General features: G+C 50.8%; 1 protein-coding gene across 3 annotated transcripts in view; it reads left to right on the top strand.

The window, feature by feature from the left end:
• Positions 1-20,944, top strand: part of BCL2 (BCL2, apoptosis regulator) — a 193,297-nt gene that overhangs the window by 105,742 nt on the left and 66,611 nt on the right. The window contains exon 2 of one of the 3 annotated variants that reach the window (XM_018039338.1): positions 13,608-13,844. Within the exon in view, the coding sequence (XP_017894827.1) occupies positions 13,608-13,703 (96 nt within the window). The 3' untranslated portion in view covers positions 13,704-13,844. 3 annotated transcript variants of the gene reach the window in all.

Raw genomic sequence — 20,944 nt, 5'->3', positions numbered from 1 at the left:
ACTGAGAACTGCTTTTTTTTTCCCCTTTTCTAAGAAAATGCTAGTTTCCTAAACTGAAGTCTTTCTTGCGAGTTTATTAGTAGTGAGGGCTGTTGTGTGAGGGCCTGCTGGTGATACTAAGATCAAACAATTACCCAGTTCAGGTGACTTTGACACAAATCGTATTGACTGAAATAGTACTGAGCATGTGATGCTGGTGTGTGACATTTGAATATTTGCCAAGAAAAGCACCCGAGTCACTCTAACCGGCTGCAAGAGGAACAGATTTGCCTGCTTTACCGTTTTCACGTGCATTTTTATGTGGGAATCTGAAACCAGCCTTTATGGTCTGGGGGGGGAGTAACATACACAGTGGGCATGAGTCTGTTTACCTGCTTTTCCCTTCACTGTGTACAGGAATTTAGGTCACTTAGTCCTAATCAGGAACAATGCATAAACTGTGGGACATGGATGCTAACAAGCCTGAATTTTCCATATACTCTTTCTCTCCCACCCACCTCTCTTGCAGTTCCTGTCCACACTTTTCCATCTCTCTTAAAAAGACAGTGATCTGTATCTGATAAGGCTTGGGATTTAGGCCTAAGGTACCTGGGTCCCCGTTGTGTCTTGTGACTCCTCACTCTCTGGCCTTGGTTTTCTGATCTCTAAAGTGGGACCCCCTAAGCCCTGTGCCCGCTGAAAACACCATGCCTTCTTTCCCCTTCCTCCTCTCCTTTGGGCAGCTCATAATCTTCAGACCTGTCCCAGTCAGTATTCTTAGGGCTCCTGTGGCAGCAGAGGCCAAGCAGAAACGCAGTCACCAAAATCCACCCCACCTCAGAGTAAACTGGTTGCGTTTCTGATAAAAACCTGTGTAGGGGCAGGAGGATTCAGGACAGTCTGCCCCTGGTTCTCGCGACGGAAGCGCGTCCTTGAGCCGCGTGGCTCTGCTGTGTCGGCAGCTGTGTCGCTAGCCAGGGAGAGGCAGAGACTGTAGCCAAGTGAGAGTGACACCATGTGCCGCGACATCTTACGTTCAGGAGAAGAAGGCTCTACTTGTCAGCACCATCGTTCTCGTCATTTACTGATCTCACTGCACGCGGTAAAGGACCACAGTCAGCCATACTCCCTAAGATGTGGACCATAAGGGATGGCCAAAGCTCCAGTGTTCGGCCAAAAAGAGTATTAATGAAGAATTAAGGTGACCACTTAAAGTATACAGTCAGCTTAAAACTGGAAGCAACGAATGCCAGTGGCACGGTGGTAAAGAATCTGCCTGCCGAAGCAGGAGACACAGGCTCCATCCCTCAGCCGGGAAGATCCCCTGGAGGGAGAAATGGCAACCCACTCCAGTCTTTTCACCCGGAGAATCCCATGGAGAGAGGAGCCTGGCGGGCGACGGTCCATGGGGTCGCAGAGTCGGACACAACTAAGCGGCTGAGCACGCTCGCACCCAGAGGACACCACCTGCAGAGACCAGAGCTGAAGGACTGGGCAGAGCAGACAGGACAGGGCGCTCTTGAGAGGCAGCTTCTGGACAGAGACGCGTCTGAGCCTGGGACTCAATGTTTGGGGCCAAGCGGAGAGAAGTAAAGAGAACTGGCAGCTCGGAACTGGGTCGGAGAACAGTGAGGCCGCAAGTGAGGACAGAGCGTGCGGGCTACACGGAGTGACAGGCGGGGCCCGGCCTTCAGAGTCGGGCTAAGCAAGAAGCCACCGATTTATTCCACGGAGCCCTGCAGAAATGAATGGCAAGAAACGCGAACCCGCCACCCGCTCTGAATGGCAGGGGAAAATATGAACAGAGGGAAGCAGAAGGCTTACGGGCGAGATAAGCTCATTTTGAGACATATGACTGAACTGAAACCCAGATAAAATATTATCTGTGAATCCAGTATCTTGCATTAGTTAGAAATTCAGTTTCTTTGTGTCTCATTCACAAAAGAGCAATGTGCATTTAAGGGAACACTGCGGGTGCACACTGCTGGCTGCAGACTCCTTGCTGATGAGAATGTTACCAGCTAAGCAAATTTCAACCAAGCACACTGGGAAAGCATAACACAGGAATGAAATTTGAAGCCAACGATAAGATAATACAGATGCAATGCTAATTCTGCATTCACTATTTTGGAAAGAATAAAAGACTGTTCTCTCTAGGGCCTGAGTCCACACTGAGCCCCTTACTCACCACCAAGGTTATTACCAGGGGGTCATAACCCTGAGGCCTCCATGAAGTACCTCTTGTAGACTTATGTCTGCCCTCCGTTCAACAGTCCGGGCCCTTCCAGGGCTCCCCAGACTTTCAGAACCTTCCAGAACCTTCCCTACCTCCCCTTTGCTGTCCGCAAGTGTACTTAGGATGTCCAAATCCTGGGGAAAATGGTCTGTAACTCTGCAGCTCCTTGTGGGCCACCATCTCTTCTGCCTGGTTTTTAAGCGGATGATCTGCCTCTGGCTCCATGGCCTCACTCCCTGCTGCCCATCCCCGCCACCCCTCCCGCTGCTCCAGGGGTCGTCTGTTTCCATCATTCTCATGAAACAGCTGTCCTACTTACTCACCAGTTTCTGAGGACATCCAGAGCCACGCTGGCGTACTCTGCTGGAGCAGTTGGAACCTCAGAAACATCTCTCCTGAAACTCTAGACCTTGTGTCTGTTGCACAAGCGGCATTCTCCCTGCCCTGCCCTGAGCTGCCCGCAGACCAGCTCCGCAGCTCCCCTCTCCAGTCCCTGCGGGTAAATCCAGATACTGGCTCGGGCCTTCTGCTGTCTGCGCCTCTGGTCACATCTCCACCCCCTGAACGCTCCTGCCTGTGTGCGTGCGGTTCCGGAACCCCTGGGCTCTGCCCTTCATCCCCGTCTCCGTCCCACACTCACCACGCTCTGCTGCTCGCATGCCCCGGGGGGCTCCCCGCCACTTCCTACTGCGTCTCTTCCTCTGCCAGACGCCCCCTCGCCCTGGCGCGCCGGCCTCTGGCCCCTCGTCCAGCCGGCTTTGGCCTCCTACCCGCCGCCATCCGCCCCCTTCCCGCTGCCCACGCCCCGCCTTGCGCCTCGTTTCCTCCGCTTCTGCCTCTGTCCTCACCGTGTTCCTAGACGTGACATCTGTGGCCAGGCTCCTGAAGGCTTACTTGATCTGTGTAAGCAGAGCAGGTCGAGGCCAGAAGTCAGTTCTAGTGACCAGAAGTCAGACTTAAATCATAAAAACAGAAAGTCATGGACCGTCAATCAGTTCTCAAACCTGGGCCAATTTCTAGACCCAGGGCCCCTTGAATGAAGGGGAGGCTGGTTCCCCTTGAGGAAGGACCCTGCTGCGCTCCCCCCGAATTTATACTCTTAACCTGTCCCCCAGCCTTGCCTAAAGGGACCTGCCGCCTTTTACCGGGGTGACAGTGTATTGGGGAAAAGGAAACGCTAGACCTTTTGAGGACTGCGGGACGCGGGATCCAAACGGATACTGATTCCAGGAGACCCGGTGTCTCCAGACTGCGGCCGCCTGGGAGACCGGGGGCTGGGGGCCGGGGGTCCCCGTGGTGGCAGCTCTCCGTGTGCCCCTCCCTCTCCCGGCGCTGCAGGGCACCCTGCGACCTTTCTGCTCCTGGCTCAGACCTTCCCAAGAGAGGCCGGCCTCCCCCGCTGGATGGCCGCGCTCTATCGCAGAATACCACACCCCCCCCCCCCCCCGCAGCCTTCCTGGCTGCAAGTCCTCAGCCCACGCCCTCCGCTGCGCCCCCTCCACGCCGGCCGCCGCCCCCTCCACGCGCCCCCCACCACGCGCCTGCCTCCCCCTCCCTTCGCGCTTACACTGGTCCCTGCACCTGGAATTCTTTTCCGCTTCTGTGTCTGGATTTGTGTGGTGCCTGTTTTTAGCACACATACACCGCGTCCCCCCTGTAAAACATTTCTTTCTCCACTTTAGCTCGTAACAGCCAGGGAAATGAGCTAAAGAGTGTGGATGGATTAATTCACCAGTGCCCGGGACAGGAGGGGTCCTTTCTAGGAGTGGGTCGTTAACAGTCTTCATAAACAAAAGATTGCCTTGTTTATACCTGTTCTTCAGAGTCAGCATTTCTTAAATCTGCTCAAGGTGGAAGGGAGTGCTTTGTGTTAAAAAAATCATTTGGGCAGCACGGAAATAAGAACTGTTCACTTTGTTTCATGCGAGAGCCTAGCCCAGGACAGGTGGCCTCTGCACTGGTACAAATGAAGCAGAATGGTCGGTTGAAACCTATCACAGAGCAGGCGGGTGAAGGGCCAGGTGGCGCGCCAGACCAGATGGGGATATTTACTTAGACCTTCAGTGCTTCTTGTCAAGAGTCCCTTTAATCAAGAACCTTCCTTTGGATGTTTAATCAACTGCCGGGGTCTTTGAATGTTAGTCTTTTTTTTTTTTTTTTTAAGAAATAAAGGTAATTCTCGTTCCAGTTTCCCTCTCTCCAAAGTTGAGATTAGAGTAAACAGTGTTGGTGGAGTCCATGCACGCCGCAACATCCCGCTTCCTTTCAGACTTCCATTCAAAGTTCCCAGATCTCATAGTCAAGTTGACACAGCACAAATAGTAAATTGAAAATATTATAAATCCCAGGGATCTTGTTTTCATGCCAAGTAAGGCAGTGCCACCCTGGGGGTCTGTGCAGGCTCTGTGGTCCTCTGGGCCATGGGCTGGACCACCCAGCCGCTGCTGGGGACCAGGCAGCCTGGACCCTTAGCGTGGCGCTGGGTCTGCAGGAGATCATGCAGCTCTGCACGCTGTGTTCGTCCTTGACCGTCTTTGAGTTCTTCTCCTTTGATGGGACTGGGCTCTGTTGCTGGTATTCTTCCCACTTTTCTGACGACCGCATTACTCTCCCCTCTCCGAACAGTTACAACACGTTCGTGGAGTTACAGCACGTACTGGGGCCAAGCCCACGCTCACCTGCTGGGGTCTCTACTAAGATGGTCAAGCTCGCCCTGCCGCTGCCTCTGAGCCCTCCTCTTCCTCTGTGTCTTTCAATTCAGTTCAGTTCAGTTCAGTTGCTCAGTCGTGTCTGACTCTTTGCAACCCCATGAATCAGAGCACGCTGGGCCTCCCTGTCCATCACCAACTCCCAGAGTTCACTCAAACTCACGTCCATCGAGTCGGTGATGCCATCCAGCCATCTCATCCTCTGTCGTCCCCTTCTCCTCCTGCCCCCAATCCCTCCCAGCATCAGAGTCTTTTCCAATGAGTCAACTCTTCGCATCAGCTGGCCAAAGTATTGGAGTTTCAGCTTCAGCATCAGTCCTTCCAGTAAACACCCAGGACCAGTCTCCTTCAGGATGGACTGGTTGGATCTCCTTGCAGTCCAAGGGACTCTCAAGAGTCTTCTCCAGCACCACGGTTCAAAAGCATCGATTCTTCTGTGCTCAGCTCTGTGTCTTTGCTCCTCCACAAAGGCTTTTATTTTCATGCCTTCCACAGGAAGCTATGTTCCCACTTGTAGTTGCCCATCTGAAGTTGAGTATTAAATTTCCTCTTTTTTTCCCCCAAATTCAGGGTGTCCTCAGGATAGCCAGCTCCCTTCTGCCTCTGTGAGGAGTGGTACAAGTTTCCTTCTTTCAAGACCTGAAACCTGGAAAGCATCCTGTGTCACGCATTTCTCCTCTGTGCTCAGGAATCAGCCTCAGCCTTCTTCTGAGGATCTTGCTCATTCCCTCCTTCTTTGCCATTTCCACAGCCTCTGTTCTACCTGGGCTGACAGCTGCACACCTACCTGGCCCGTCAGTGAGCTCTGCACATCCGAGCCCACGTTCCCTTTGTAAATGCCATCTCACCCGTGTCCCTCTTAAGCGGCAGAGGTGATGTCTTACTCTCGACAGCGTCTGACTCACCTCCTTGCACACAGCTGGCTCATAACCAGTGCTTGTTGCTCTCTTGGCAGAAGCACAGAGGCATGTTAGCTTGTCAGCCTCACTCTCTGGCTTTCTTTACCTGTTGGAACCTTCGAAGATGATTCCCCACGGTGACCAAGTCCCCGGTGTCATAGCTGTGGGGAAAGTGCAGCGCTGCCGAGGACAGTGAAATGAGTCCACAAACTGGGGCACGAAATCAGGGAGGGAAGCCCAGGAATTAGAATTACTGGTGTGGGAGAAGCAGAGATGGTGAGAACTGGTGGGAGGGAGACGCTGCTGCCCTGCCTCTCTTGAGACGACGGTGCGTGCCCTCCGGCCCAGGCGGTCCGCCTTCTGTTGCCTGCTCACCGCTTTATCTTGGCTTGTGCTGGCGGAGCGCAAGCACCAAGGCCGCGCGCGGCAGGATGCGCCGGAGGGTGCAGTCCAGGAGGCCCCAGGGGTTGGGGAGGCTGGGGCCGAGCACATCTGGAGAGGAGGAGGTGAACACAGGGATGGGGTGACTCAGACCGCCTCCTTGAAAAGGTGATGCTTTCATAGGGTCAGACCGGAAACAGCGAACCCATGTCAGAAGGGGCAGAGGCGAGGGCCAGGAGGAGAGCTACAGGTTCCAAGTAAGGGATGCTCTCCAGTGAGAACTATCAAACCCCGAATCGGGTTATGCAGAAAGCTGTGGCCTTCTCTTTCCTGGAAACGCTAGACTGGAACAGACAAACCCTTCACAGTGGCCTGAGCGCCGGCTTCTCTGGAGGCCCGGGGTGGGCCCGGCTTCCCATCCCCACGGGTGGCTCGTCTGGACCCGGCTTTGCAGGGTTAGTCTGCTGCAGGCTGCTGCTCACTCGACCACAGAAGTGAAATTTGTTACTGATGAGAAATAATAAAAGGTCTTTCTTTTTCTAGACTTCCCCTGTGGGTGTTGTTGTTTTCTTTCTAAATGGGGGAGCCTGTTTTGCTTTTTCTCCTTCCATGGCCTTCAAATTTAGCTTGTAGGTTTACCCTGGCCAGTGGCTCAGGGCAAGGTGGTGAGGGAAGCCAGCCCAGCATACAGTGGGTGCCCACCATTTTCTTCAGAGCTGGTGTGTGGAGCTTGTGTGCAGGTAGGGAAGCCAAGCTGCTGAAGATCCGAGGACATTTCAGCACTAACGGGAGAGACCTCTGGGGATGTCAGAGTGTCGTCTGTTTCTTTCAACAACCGTTTATGGAGAATGTGCTCTGTGCCCTGCATGGTTCTTGCCAGTTTCAGAAGAAACAGAAATGCGTGAGGCACAGTCCCTCCTTCCAAGGCCTTTACTGTCGAGCAGGGAAGATAAGCTGTGCTTACAGATCACCGTGTGCATTACAGAGAGGGGGTTATTCTGGTTGACGAACACTTGAGACGGATGACATCACGCGAGAATTATAATAATTTGAAAATCTGCTGTTTCGATCTTTGTCATTTCTACCTTGGATTAGTCTGATATTTTACTTTAAAAATATGATTTCTGAATAGGTAATAGGTTCACATGGTTCTCATACTGAAACAATTTAGAAACATTTTTATTGATGAGTTTCACTCTCACCTTGTCCCCATCCACCCAGTTCACCCCCTTATTCCCTGGGAACAGGGGACTATGTTAATTTCTTGAGTATGTATACAGACCCTTCATGCAAAATAAGTATGTGTATATGCACACACACATTTGTTCATTTATCTAGGTCTTCCTGTTTCTGCATAAAAGACAGCCTTGCTGTCCGGTGGCCTGTGGACTGATCAGTGTGTCTCGGAGCCTTAGCATGTCAGGGCGCCCTTTTCCTCTCTTCATGGGTAGGCTGCTGCCTTCGTAGTATTCCACTGTTTGGCAGAATATTGTGGTGGATCCATTATCTGTCGCTGGGTAACACACTGCTCCGTAACTTAGTGGCTTAAGCTAAAACAGCGGTTTTATTTATTCACGGCTCTTCGGGGGGCTGTTGGGCTGGGTTCCGCTGGGTAGCTTTTCTTTCGTGGATTTACTGGTATGAATGGGCCGTCTGGCGGCTTGACTCGGCCTCGGTGGCCCAGCATGGTTTCACTTGCGTGTTGGCGGGAGAGTCCACCGCCGCTGGCTCCTGGTGTCCGGGAGACTAGCACGGGCTTCTTCCCGTGGTGACTAGGTTCCAAACGCAGAGAGGGATTATGCCGCGATATAAAAAGGCTTATGAGGGCTCTCCTTGCAGCATGTTCGCTAATGTTCCATTACCCAAGCAGGTCACAGGGTCCAGCCCAGGGCCAGAGGGAAGGGTCTGCCCAGGGAAGGCTTCACTGGAGGCCACTATGCAGCTATCATCTCCATGTTTCATTGCCACCCTTACTAACGGGCACCTGGCTATTTCCAATCGTTTGGTCTTACAGATAACCTTTGTCATCAGTCAGTTCGAATGTGGGCAGGAGACAATACCAGAAGGGTTGCTGGGGCAAAGGGTAAATGCTTTTAAAATCATCTATCTATTCTATTTCTGTTATTTCTCAGGTTATTTTAAGCTTGTATTCTTCAGTCACTTGTGTAGGAGCTTTGAAAATGTGAAGAGTTCAGACAGGAAATATGTATAAACTGAATTAATTAAAAACTCATTCTTTAAAGGACGAAAGCTAGACTAGAAATCAAATAATTCTGAACAGGGTAACGTGTATTTGAATAAATACGCTTTTTATTATAATAATGCTTTACGCTTGTATTGTGCTTACGGTATATAAAGTTTGCATGTAATGTCTTAGTGCTCAGAATTTTATGAGTTGAAGGTATAATTGGCCCCATTTTATTTATACTTATGCATTGGTGTTCAGTCACTAAGTCCTGTACGACTCTCTGTGACCCCATGGACTGCAGCACACCAGGCTTCCCTGTCCACCAACTCCTGGAGCCTGCTTAAACTCATGTTCATCCAGTCGGTGATGCCATCCAACCATCTCATCCTCTGTCATCCCCTTCTCCTCCTGCCCTCAATCTTTCCCAGCCTCAGGGTCTTTTCCAGTGAGTCAGTTCTTCGCATCAGGTGACCAAAATATTGGAGCTTCAGCTTCAGCATCAGTCCTTCTGATGAACATTCAGGGTTGATTTCCTTTAGGATTGACTGTACATATAATTATTGATTATATGTAAATATATATTATATACATGTAATATGTGCATAGGTCTAACATACATATAAATATCTTTTCATTTTAAGACTTCAGGAATTGCCTGGCTTGCCCCAGTCTCAGATCACAGTCGGGCTGTTTCCAGCCCTGTGGCAGGAACACGACTCTTCCGTGAACCGCGTCCCTTTTTAGGGGGACTTGTGTCATAGCCCGTCTTGGGCTTCACTGGTGGCTCGGTGGTGAAGTAGCCGTCTGCCAGTGCAGCGGGCACGAGTTCAGTCCTTGGGGTGGGAAGGTCTCCCAGAGGAGGAGATGGCAACCCGCTCCAGTATTCTTGCTGGGAAAATGCCTTGGACAGAGGAGCCTGGTGGGCGACAGTCCATGGGGTCACAGAGTTGGACGTGACCGAGGGACGGAGCGCAGCGTGGCCCGGGGGCCCGTCCTAGCCTCAGAGCTTTTGGTGCACTTGCTAACTGCCATCCGAATACCTCACAGCCACATGAGATGTCTTCTCAGGAGGCTCTTTTAGAAAACCAGAAATAGGTCATTTCTAAGTTCTAAATACTCGAGAAACATCCCCCAATATTTCTCTTGTTCTGCACGTGACATCGCTGACAGCTGTATTTTCTGATCTGAGTCACTAGTAAATCTTGAAAGAGGAATTCTTTTTAAGCTCATGTGCTTGCTTTCAGCTTTCAGGAAAGAGGAGGGAGTTATTTTTAAATAAAACCTTGTCTTGGCCCTCCTGCAGCGGACGCGGAAAGCAGACTGTTGAGTTTTTTTCATTCACACTCAGACGTTTTCATAGGAGCTCGGTCACGGTGAAGTGGGCCCCACACTCAAACCACCCACTTCCCTGAAGCTTGATTGATGAGCAAAGCTGTTCTGCCTGAGGGCAGCCTGTTTGCAGGAGCTGGGATGATGACGGGTCCAACATGCACAGATTTCAAACCAGGTCTCTTATCCCAGGACTGCAGGCTGCAGGCCAGAATGTTTGTTTTTAAGGCAGGAGAGGGGGACGGATGCACATTGGGAGCAGGGCAAGCTGCGTGGATCAGGAGTCACCCCATATTCTAGAATCTCCCCAAGAATGTGTTGGTTCAGGCCAAAGTCATCCTTGTTGAGAGAACTCCTGCTGGTGCCTGCTGCCACGAAACACAGGCCACGGAGCTGTGATGTGCAGGTGAGTGGGGAGATATTCAGTCCAATCCTGTGCAGCTAGGAGGGGCCCCATCGGACTAAGAATCTCTACGCATCAAAGAGAGGCGGACATTTAAAGGAGGATAGAAATTGGATGCTGAGTCGAAAGAGCCTGTGATGGAGGTTTGGAAGTAGAGCCAGGCAGTGACACTGTGGACGGGATGAGTCGGAACCGTGTCTTTGCACGGCTGCCTCTCTGCTGCACCCAGAAGTGTCTTACAGAGTAGGCTGAGCAGAAGCACGGAGGCCCCAGATGCTAAGGTTCAGTGTAACCTTGGAAACCATCTTGCCCAGGCTCCCATTTTAGGGAGAAATAAACTGGGGCACGGGAAGGTTAGGAAAATGGCCTGGGGTGCCTTGCCTGGTAGAGCCAGGTCTTCTAAATCTTAGTACAGTTACTTGTCAGCGGATTGTGCCGCCCAGTGCTCTATGAAAGTTATGGGAATGAATGAATAAATTAATTTCCTTTTTAAAGAAACTTATTTAAAAGCTGGATAGGGGCTTTCCAGGTGGCTCAGGGGTAAAGAATCCCACCTGCCAAGCAGGAGATGTGGGTTTGTTCCTTGGGAAGACCTCCTGGAGAAGGAAATGGCAATCCACCCCAGTTATTCTTGCCTGGGCAGTCCCACAGACAGAGGAGCCTGGTGGGCTACAGTCCACGGGGTTGCAGAGAGTCAGACATGACCGAGCAACTGAGCATGCCTGCAGGGATTTAAAAGTTATTTGTTCAAGCCTTATCCCAGCTGGTACATCCTGTTGGTGGTGGTGGGAAAAGGAGGGTTGTAAGGATGAACTGGTTAGCGTTTTTTGAAGGGCCTTCTGGGATCTGGGTTTGCCTTAAACGTCAGTGTTGCATGAAAAAATTGGACGTTGCTGATGATTTGTTGTCAGCTCAGGGTGCAGATAGACCTGAGTCGGGGGGAGTTCAGCCAAGGCTGAGCTTGGTCCGTGTGCTGGATCTCAGTGCAGCAAGACGCGCAGAAGTCTTTAAGGAAGAGGCCCCGGCCTTGCACTTGGGTCCTCTGCAGTGTGGGAGGCTCACTGCCCGCTTCACACAGAAGGCGCCTGACTTACTCCAACTGGGCTTAGAGCTCAGTGGGTTCAGACATCCAGGCAAATGTCACCCCTCCCTTCAAACTGATTTTCTTTCCACCGCGTGGAATCTTCTGTCATCTCTGGCTCTTGACAGGCTGCTGGGACACAGGAGGAACTTTCTCCAGGGCCTTCACAGAGGTGCCTCCCAGAGTCTGTTGCCGTGAGCCCGTTCGCCTGAGAAGAGGGGCACTGGAGTCCCCTCTCCCCTACGAGGGGTCAGGGCTAGTCGTTATCTCCCTTTTGGGACAGAAATCAGGCAGTGTTCTGCCAGCCACTGAACATGTTCTAGAAACCCATTTATCAGTATCTACAACACTGCCTCATATTTGGTTTCCTGTGTCGTCGAGAAAAACCTGCAAATAACTAAAAGTAGGGATTCCAATGAAATGTGGGTTCTACTTCACTAGGTTTGGTGTGGGAGGCTGTGTAACTCTAAGAACACCGGTAGTGGTATCTATCTACATTCTAAGAATTAGGGAGGCGAGGTTTGTACCGAATTAAATCACCCTGTCATATCTGTGAGGCTTCCTGCAGAACGAAGGCAAAAATAAACCCAAACAAACAAAACAAGAACATGTCTGGAGACAGTGAGCCTGCGCTTTCTGAGCAGCAGAGAGTCTGCACCGGGCCTGGAAAGCTGCTTGCAGGCCTGCTTTCTTGAAAGGTGCTCCTGCTGGCCCGCCGGGGAGGTGCCACCTGTTGCTACTGGTTTGCCTGTGGTTCTTACTACCCTGTTCACCTGGGGCGTGGTTGCCAGTGTTGGGATCTTCTTGATAAAAAAGGGGAGGAGAGATAAGACGCTGCCCACAGCACGGAGCACGTGGGACGAGTCCAGCTCGGCCGTGTGTGCGTGCGTGTGTGTGCGTGCCTGGCCATGTGTGCACACGTGTGCGTGTGCGTGCGTGCGCGTGTGTGTGTGCGTGCGTTTCTCTGTATGTCTGTCTATCAGCGTGTGTCTCTGTCTCAGTGTCTGTGTGTCTAGGTATCTCTGTGCGTCTGTGTCTGTGTGTCTGTGTGTGGCTGTGTCTCTCTCGCTGTGTCTCTGTGTGTGTCTGTGTGTGTTTATGTGTCTGTGTGTGTCTGGGTGACCGTGTGTGTGTCTGTGTGTGTGTGTGTCTGTGTGCGTTTCTGTGTGTTTGTGTCCGTGTGTGGCTGTGTCTCTGTGTGTGTCTGTGTGTGTCTGGGTGACTGTGTGCGTTTCTGTGTGTTTGTGTCTGTGTGTGGCTGTGTCTCTCTCGCTGTGTCTCTGTGTGTGTCTGGGTGACTGTGTGTGTGTCTGTGTGTCTGTGCCCGTGTGTGGCTGTGTCTCTCTCGCTGTGTCTGTGTGTGTGTCTCTGTGTGTGTCCGTGTGTGTGTCTGTGTGTGTCTCTCGGTGCAGGTGCAGGAGTACAGGGCTTCAGGCTGACCCTCCTTCCCTCAGCGTCACCGCTCTCCTTTCCTCAACCTGAACTGACTTTGTTGGAGGGCAGACACGACGACTTTCTCACAAAATGGAGACCAAATAATCTGAAAAACTCAAATAAAATCCACCTTATGACCCAGTATTGAAAAGCAGACATTTTCCACGGAGAAAGGCCCATCCCGGGCTGGGGAGGGCAGGCCAGCTTAGCCCGGGTCCTCTCTGGTCCCATCTCTTTTCCGCCCCGGCCCCACTTTCAAAGAAGCGTCTCCTGGACGCCTCGCAACTCTGCGCGTGACTTTCATTGGAACGCCAGGTCGGCGGTGCTGGCTGGAGAAGGCCGCCGAGAGCCGGAACAGAGCGCGCCGCCCGCCGCCCGCCTCTGCCTCCAGGTGGGAGCTGCGGAGGGCCGCCCTTGCAGGGCCTGTGCCCGCCAGGCGCGCTCCTTCCAAGGCGGGAGCTCTGCAGGAGGTGCGTCCAAGGTTTGGCTTCCAGGTGTTACCTGCCCCGAGTCAGGGAGGACAGGCCAGAAGGTGGGACCACGAGAGCCCCCATGTCCTGAGTTCTTACCATGTGACAGTCACAGTGCTGGGCTTGCCTTGCTCTATCTGAGTCCGGAAGACCACGGGCTGGTACAATCATTTACAGACAAGGGGCCCGAAGCTCCAAGAAAATGAGGGGTCTGTGGACAATGGCACGGCTCCGAAGGGCCAGCCTGGGGCTTGAGCCAAGGGCGAACCCTGAAGACAAAGCTCTTCGTCCCTGCAGCACCCTTGGAAGAAGCCAGCCCTGAGGGAACATATTCAAGTCAATTTCAGCCCTTATGGGTTTGGTAGCCACATGTCACCAAGCCGTATCTTTCTTTTTTAAAAACTTATTTTATTGAACTGTAGTTGACTTAGCCCTAGCTTTCAGGGAAATGTTACTTTTCTCACTTGGTTTGACATCATCATCCTATTTTCTGTTCTAGGAAATCAAAACACGGGAAGAAGATAGATTTCGAAAATTGTTTTCGGCTACTTCTTATTCTGAGGTGCAGCCTGGGAGCTGCAGGTTAAGACGCTAAAGCATTAGGATCTGTAAGACTGATTATCATATGTACATTGAAGATTGAGGGCAGGAGGACGGGGTGACAGAGGGCGAGATGGTTGGATGGCACCACCAAATCAATGGACATGAGTTTGAGCAAACTCCAGGAGATGGTGAAGGACAGGGAAGCCTGGTGTGCTGCAGTTCATGGGGTCGCAAAGAGCTGGACACGACTTAGCCACTGAGCAGCAGCAACGGCAATTAAGAGGCAAGTTTGGTGTAACGTGGAATTAAGAAATCTGAGAATGATAGAACTCCGAGCGGAGACGACCAGCAGCTATAACATTTCCAGGTGCTGGGAATTTCACGTTCGTCTCTACCCCAGCGTTGCGGAAAGGCCTTTGTATTTTACCGCTGTGATAAGGGCCATGTGATGCCTTCTTGCTGCCTGTGTAGCTAAGCATCTTGACGGCATGAAATGCTCTCCTCTCATTAATTTCCCATAGCCTCACTTGACTCAGGCCTTTTCATAGCAAGTCCAGAAAGACCGCACAGAGGGAGAAACAGTCACACTGCGTCTCTTCCTCCAGTGTGTATTGCAGTGTGTGCGTATTTCAGTCCCGAGTGATGCCTTTCAGGGAAAAGGTCTTGGGAATTACGTGACTGAGTCTCACAGCTAATCTTTCTCCCTCCTCCTGTGATAATTAATGTTGACTCCTTTCTTAGCCAAAACTATTTAAAGTCTGCACAAGTGAACTGTTTCCATAACTGCAACTTTTTAAAGGATATATTTGAAATATCTGGAAGCCTAAGAGAAGAGCTTCGAAACAGGTTATGATTGATTTCCTCCTGCCCTATTTTCCTGGGGTTGTTCCTGAAACATCCTTTGTGGTTCACTGAACACAAAAAACCAGCCGTGTACCAGGTCTGGTGGGGGTGTTTCTAGGGGTGTGGGAAACGCTGCATTTGTTTCCATGGAGCATAAGTTTCACGGAGGGAATGAGCCACTTCGACAAATAGCCAAAAGGTAAAATAGAAAATTGTGAAGTGCTGTAATTTTCAAGCTGATTATTACACACCTAAAAGCTGGTTAAATTACAGTTTTATTGAATGCTAACGAATTATTACTCCCCTCCTGCATAGAACTTTTTCAGCTCTTTACTTTCTCTGGCTTATAATTACGGTGACCACATTTTCCATACCAAAAATTAAGACATGTGGTCTGACAAAGGATTCTTGTACCACTTCTAGGTGTGAGACCACCCGTAGTTAGATTGAAAAAAAAAAAAAACAGGCTTTTTTAGGCCCCCTTTATAAAAATTAGAGGTTTGTTAAATAGATGTGTTTTTAGACTTTTCATTAAAAACCTACCATGCAAACAGTATTTTATTTTGTATCTGAATCAACATGTTATATATCCTAGAGCACAACTTTACAGCCTAAGGGTGTGTGTTAGCTTATTCATAAAAACATACTTCGGCATAGAGTAGTAATACCTGCCATTATCCAGGTGTAATAAAACTGGTCCCAAGGGTTCTGCTCCAGGTCTTTAATTTTTCTTTTGAAGATAAAGCTCTTTATTTCACTTTCAAGGTTCAGTATTTTTGAACCTTGCAAATGAATACCATTGAGGCATGGCAGATGTGAGCAATTGTGAGCAGTAATTCCTGAAAAGAGGGTGAAGCAGTGACTTTTCCTTCCGTATTTTCCTCCCCTATTATCATCTGTGGTTTCTATACATATGGTTTTTCACAACAGACCGGCTGGACTGCCATAGTGCAGGCATGGGGCTTTCGAGCTTTCAGAGATAAAATAGGCCAGTGTTGATCATTTTAAAATTTATTATCTGTCTATTTTTGGCTGCGAGGGATTTTCTAGAGCTGCAGCGAGTGGGGGCCACTGTGTCGTGACAGTGCTTGGCCCCTCGCCACGGTGGCGTCTCTTGGGGAGAGGGGCTCTGGGTCGTCGGGCGTCCGCGGTCGTGGCTGCCGGGGTGTGGGACGCAGGCTCAGGAGCCGTGGTCCCCGGGCTCAGCTGCTCCAGGCTGTGTGGGATCTCTCTGGATTAGGGATCGAAGTCATGCCCCCCACGTTGGCAGGCGGATTCTTAACCGCTGGCCACCAGGGAAGTCCCTGATCCCATCATTTCAGAGCCCCATATTTGATGTCTGGCCACCATACGAGTATGGAAATGCAAGTTGAAAAAAGTTAGGGCACTTTTTTGCCAGTGTACATAATAAAAAGTATCCAGTAATGTTATTTCACTGAACACAATGGAAATGTTTGGCGTTATTAAGTCCATGTTCCATTTATGTCAGTGTATCTAAGCTTCTGAATGGCACTGATCACTGAAGTACACTCTCCTCTCAGAAGAAGCATCTTCCAGGGGGCCCCTCGCCCCGGATCACCTCTCAGAAGAAGCATCTTCCAGGGGTCCCCTCGCCCCGGATCACCTCTCAGAAGAAGCATCTTCCAGAGGTCCCCTCGCCCCAGATCACCTCTCAGAAGAAGCACCTTCCAGGGGCCCCTCGCCCCGGATCACCTCTCAGAAGAAGCATCTTCCAGGGGGCCCCTCGCCCCGGATCACCTCTCAGAAGAAGCATCTTCCAGGGGGCCCCTCGCCCCGGATCAGCTGGTGGATGGCCACACTGGCATCTGCTGCCCGGGTAACACATGACATTCTGTTTGGCTCAGAACTTAGTGGTCGGCTCTGCTAAAAATAAGTCTGTAATGGCTGATAGGACATTCATCACGGGGTGCTAATATTTGGGAGTTTTCTTCGTGTCATGCAACATATTTATGGACGGCTGCAGAGTGGATGAGCCTCGTTTCTTGGATGAAATGTGATAAGGATTTCAGAGGTATTTTTGTCCCCAAAAGTAACAGTTAGCAGAAGTATGGGATCTGCTGGTACTTGGGGGCCCAAATTCTTCCATGTGTCTAAACACAGAGATGGGACCGGGGCCACGTTCCTGGGGAGGAGCGAGAAGCTAGAAGTTGGGGCAGGAGCAGGCAAGGCCGTCTGCTGGCTTTGCTGTTGTCTAGTCGCTCGCCATGTCTGACTCTTTTTGCGACCCCAGGCACTGTAGCCCACCAGGCTCCTCAGTCCGGGGAATTTTGCCAGCAAAAATACTGGAGTGAGTTGCCATCTCCTTCTGCAGGGGAATTTTCCCGCCCCAGAGGTCGAGCCCGCATCCCCTGCGCTAGCAGGCGGGTTCTTCACCCCTGAGCCGCTCTTGACTAAACGGGGGCTGGTGTCGTGGCTGTGGGCCTGGGGTCACAGGCTGCTGTCGCCCCAGGAGCCCGTTGCCCTCTGCGCTTCCCACGTGTGCGAGAGGGGCGTCCGGGGATGGGGTGCTTCAGCTGCTCCTGCCCCCGCTGTCTCTGGGGGGCCCTCTAGGTTGGGGTCTTTGCAGAAGAGTTGGGTTTCAGTTCATCTGATCACTCCCAGTACCTTTTGTCAGGCTTAGGATGACCCCCCGACTCCTCATCCTAATTTACCAAGCGTTTCACCCCGATCACCTCACACTCTGAAGCCCACGGCTCACAAGTCACAGGGGCTGATTCCTGGCGCTCTGACACGGCGCGCTCACCACTCAGGAGGCGAGCCTTCCTCTGCCTGGCCTGGAGCCCTCCCGGTCGTCCTGGGACTGGTCTCCTGGCCTTTCGAGCCTCTGTTTAGATGGCCCCTCCTCAGAGCAGCTGACTGGCCAGTCCTTCCCCTCCGCTGCCCCTACTTTCATCCTCTGGATCTTTACAGTCAGGGCTTGGCATGCTTACTCTTTCAGCTTCTTGAGAGCAGAGGCCACCCCTGTCTCATTCTCTACGACATCAGAGCAGCGTCAGATGATGGAAGGAGGTGCTCAAACTGTAGCGACTGTATTTTAGGGTTTTTTTTTAAACACGAGCGTGTAGTTAGTTACAGTGTTGTGTCGCTTTCTGCTGTACAGCTCCGTGAATCGGGTCTGTGCAGACATGTGGCCCCTCTCTTCCAGACTTTCTTCCCGTAAAGGTCGTTAGAGTCCGGGGTAGTCCCTGCTCTCTAGTGGGCCCTTATTACTGGTCTGCCCAGTGCCTGTATGTCAGTCCCCGTTTCCTGGTTTATCCCTCCCCTGCTTTCCCTCTGGTAACCATAGAGTTGTTTTCTATATCTGTAACTCCACTTCTGTTGTGGTAAATACCATTTTTTTTTTTTAGATTTCACATATAAGCAATACTGTGATGTTTGTCCTTCTCTGTCTGACTTGGCTTCACTCAGCCTGGCGGTCTCTAGGCCTGCCCGTGTCGCTGCGAGCGGCGTTGTTTTGCTCTTTTCATGGCAGAGTAATGTTCCAGTGTGTGTGTGTGTGAGTGTGTGTGTGTGAGTGTGTGTGTGAGTGTGTGTGTGTGTGAGTGTGTGTGTGTGAGTGTGTGTGTGTGAGTGTGTGTGAGTGTGTATGTGTGTGTGAGTGTGTGAGTGTGTGTGTGAGAGAGTGTGTGTGTGTGAGAGTGAGTATGTGTGTGTGAGTGTGTGTGTGAGAGTGTGTGTGTGAGTGTGTGAGAGTGTGTGTGTATGTGTGTGTGAGTGTGTGTGTGTGAGTGTGTGTGTGTGAGTGTGTGTGTGAGTGTGAGTGTGTGTGTGAGAGTGTGTGTGAGTGTGTGTGAGAGAGTGTGTGAGAGTGTGTGAGTGTGTGTGTGTGAGTGTGTATGTGTGTGTGAGTGTGTGAGAGTGTGTGTGTGAGTGTGTGTGTGTGTGAGTGTGTGTGAGTGTGTGTGTGAGTGTGTGTGAGTGTGTGTGTGTGAGAGTGTGTGTGTGAGAGTGTGTGTGTGTGAGTGTGAGAGTGTGTGAGTGTGAGTGTGTGAGTGAGTGTGTATGTGTGTGTGAGTGTGTGTGAGAGTGTGTGTGTGAGAGTGAGTGTGTATGTGTGTGAGTGTGTGTGTGAGAGTGTGTGAGAGTGTGTGTGTGTATGTGTGTGTGTGTGAGAGAGTGTGTGTGAGTGTGTGTGTGAGAGTGTGTGTGAGTGTGTGGGTGTGTGTGTGAGTGTGTGTGTGTGTGAGAGTGTGTGTATGTGTGTGTGAGAGTGTGTGTGTGTGTGTGTGAGAGTGTGTGTGTGTATGTGAGTGTGAGTGTGTGTGTGAGAGAGAGTGTGTGAGAGTGTGTGTGTATGTGTGTGTGTGAGAGTGTGTGTGTGTGTGAGTGTGTGTGAGTATGTGTGTGAGCGTGTGTGTGAGAGTGTGAGAGTGTGTGTGTGTGAGTGTGTGAGAGTGTGTGAGTGTGTGTATGTGTGTGTGAGTGTGTGTGTGTGAGAGAGAGTGTGTGTGTGTGTATGTGTGTGTGTGAGTGTGTGTGTGAGAGTGTGTGTGAGTGTGTGTGAGAGTGTGAGTGTGTGTGTGTGAGTGTGTGTGTGAGAGAGTGTGTGTGAGAGTGTGTGTGAGTGTGTGTGAGTGTGTATGTGTGTGTGAGTGTGTGTGTGAGTGTGTGAGTGTGTGTGTGAGTGTGTGAGAGTGTGTGTGAGAGTGTGTGTGTGTGTGTGTGTGTACCACATCTTCTTAATGCATTCATCTGTTGATGAACATTTAGGTTGCTACCGTGTCCTGGCTGTTGGAAATAGTGTGATGAACATTGGGGCACATGTATCTACTCAAATTATGGTTTTCTCTAGCTATATGTCCAGGAGTGGGATTGCTATCAAGTGGTAACTCTATTTTTAGCTTTTTAAGGAATTTCCATACTATTCTCCACAGTAGCTGATCTAGGTTATCTAAATAATGCAAAAGAAATAAAAGTTCCTTTTTTAAAAAAAAAATTCATACTCACTTCAACGTTTATTTACTTCTATTTGGTCAGAGATTAATCAGTTACATACAACAGCCTGTCCAAGGGGATCCAAATGCACTCTCTTAAGCTTTGCAAATAAGCTATCCTAAACCCTTACTCCCTGGCACTGATTTCAGAATCTCCACTTCATGCATCAGGACCCTTCAGGGCTTATCCTGGACTTCAGGGTTGGTTTTACTTCTTCCATAAGCCACTGCTCTGCACGAATACCCGGAGTGACTGATTTCCCTGAAACCCGTCTCAGATGCTTAAACAGAGTTTGATGGATTTCACACACGCAAAAGGCACTTTTTCGTTTGAGTAGGTTAGTGACACTATTGAATACAAATGATCTGTCCCTGAATATCCTGGAACCTCATGAAAAATCTTCTGGCTAGAAAGTGAGATACAGTCAAAGACAGGCCTGTCACAGACCGACCCAGGGGATTGATAGTAACTGAAAGACAGATTCTTCAAGCAGCTTCACTTGCTGGAGCAGCCCCAGGGTTTCTAGAGCTTAGAAAACCATCCCCGGTGGCTAGACCTTCAGAAAGGGAGCTGGGAGAAAGCCTTCTTCCCTTGCAGGGGATGGGGGGTGGTGCAGGAGTTGTGGCCCTGCTTTCTGACAAGTGAGATGTGGGCCCTGGTAGGTAGAGTCTTCACTCCCGCGGTATGCTGGTGTCTGGCTTCTAATGCTTTGTGGAGCGTGTCCTTGTGCTCGGGGGTGTAACCTCATTAATTGGGGGAGGAAATGTAGACTGAGTCTCAAAAACCTGACTTCTGCTGGGACATGGAAGCAGCCTCGATGTCCATCGATGGAAGAGTGGGTGCAGAAATTGTGGTCCACATATACGGTGGAGTGTTACTCAGCTTCAGAACAGGACGTATTCGAGTCAGTCCTAATGAAGCCTATTGTACAGAATGAAGTGAGTCAGAAAGAGGAAGACAAACATGGCATGTTCGCGCGTGTGCGTGGAGAGGTGGCACTGATGGGCCTGTCTTCAGGGTAACCGTGGACACGCAGGCATAGCGAGCAGGCCGGTGGACACAGTGTGGGAGGGCGAGCGCGGGGCGGACTGAGAGAAGAGCACGGAAGCCCACACGTGGCCGTGTGTAAAACATGGCCGGGGGCTGCTTGTGACTCGGGACAACCCAGTGCTCGGTGACGACCTAGGGGGTGGGGCGGGGCGGGGTGGGAGATGGGAGGGAGGTTCAAGAGCGGGGGGACACGTGTGCACATATGTACGGGACATGTGTGCACCTGTGGCTGACTCATGTTTGCAGAAACCAGCACAATATTGTAAAGCAAATATCTTGCCAAAAAGAAAATGCAAAGAAAAACCTGACTTCTGAAAAGATTTTAGAAAATTAAAAAAATAAATACGGGGCTGCATTTATATTAGCAAGTGCCAGAGAATATATACTATGGCACAGAATCATTTAGTCAAGCTTTGCATTCAAAACTAGTGAATTAATTGCTCT

Source organism: Capra hircus, chromosome 24, assembly GCF_001704415.2.
Source record: "Capra hircus breed San Clemente chromosome 24, ASM170441v1, whole genome shotgun sequence".
In the NCBI taxonomy this organism is placed as follows: domain Eukaryota; kingdom Metazoa; phylum Chordata; class Mammalia; order Artiodactyla; family Bovidae; genus Capra; species Capra hircus.
The sequence above is the reverse complement of the archived record's forward strand: the minus strand, read 5'-3'. Positions and strand labels throughout refer to the sequence as shown.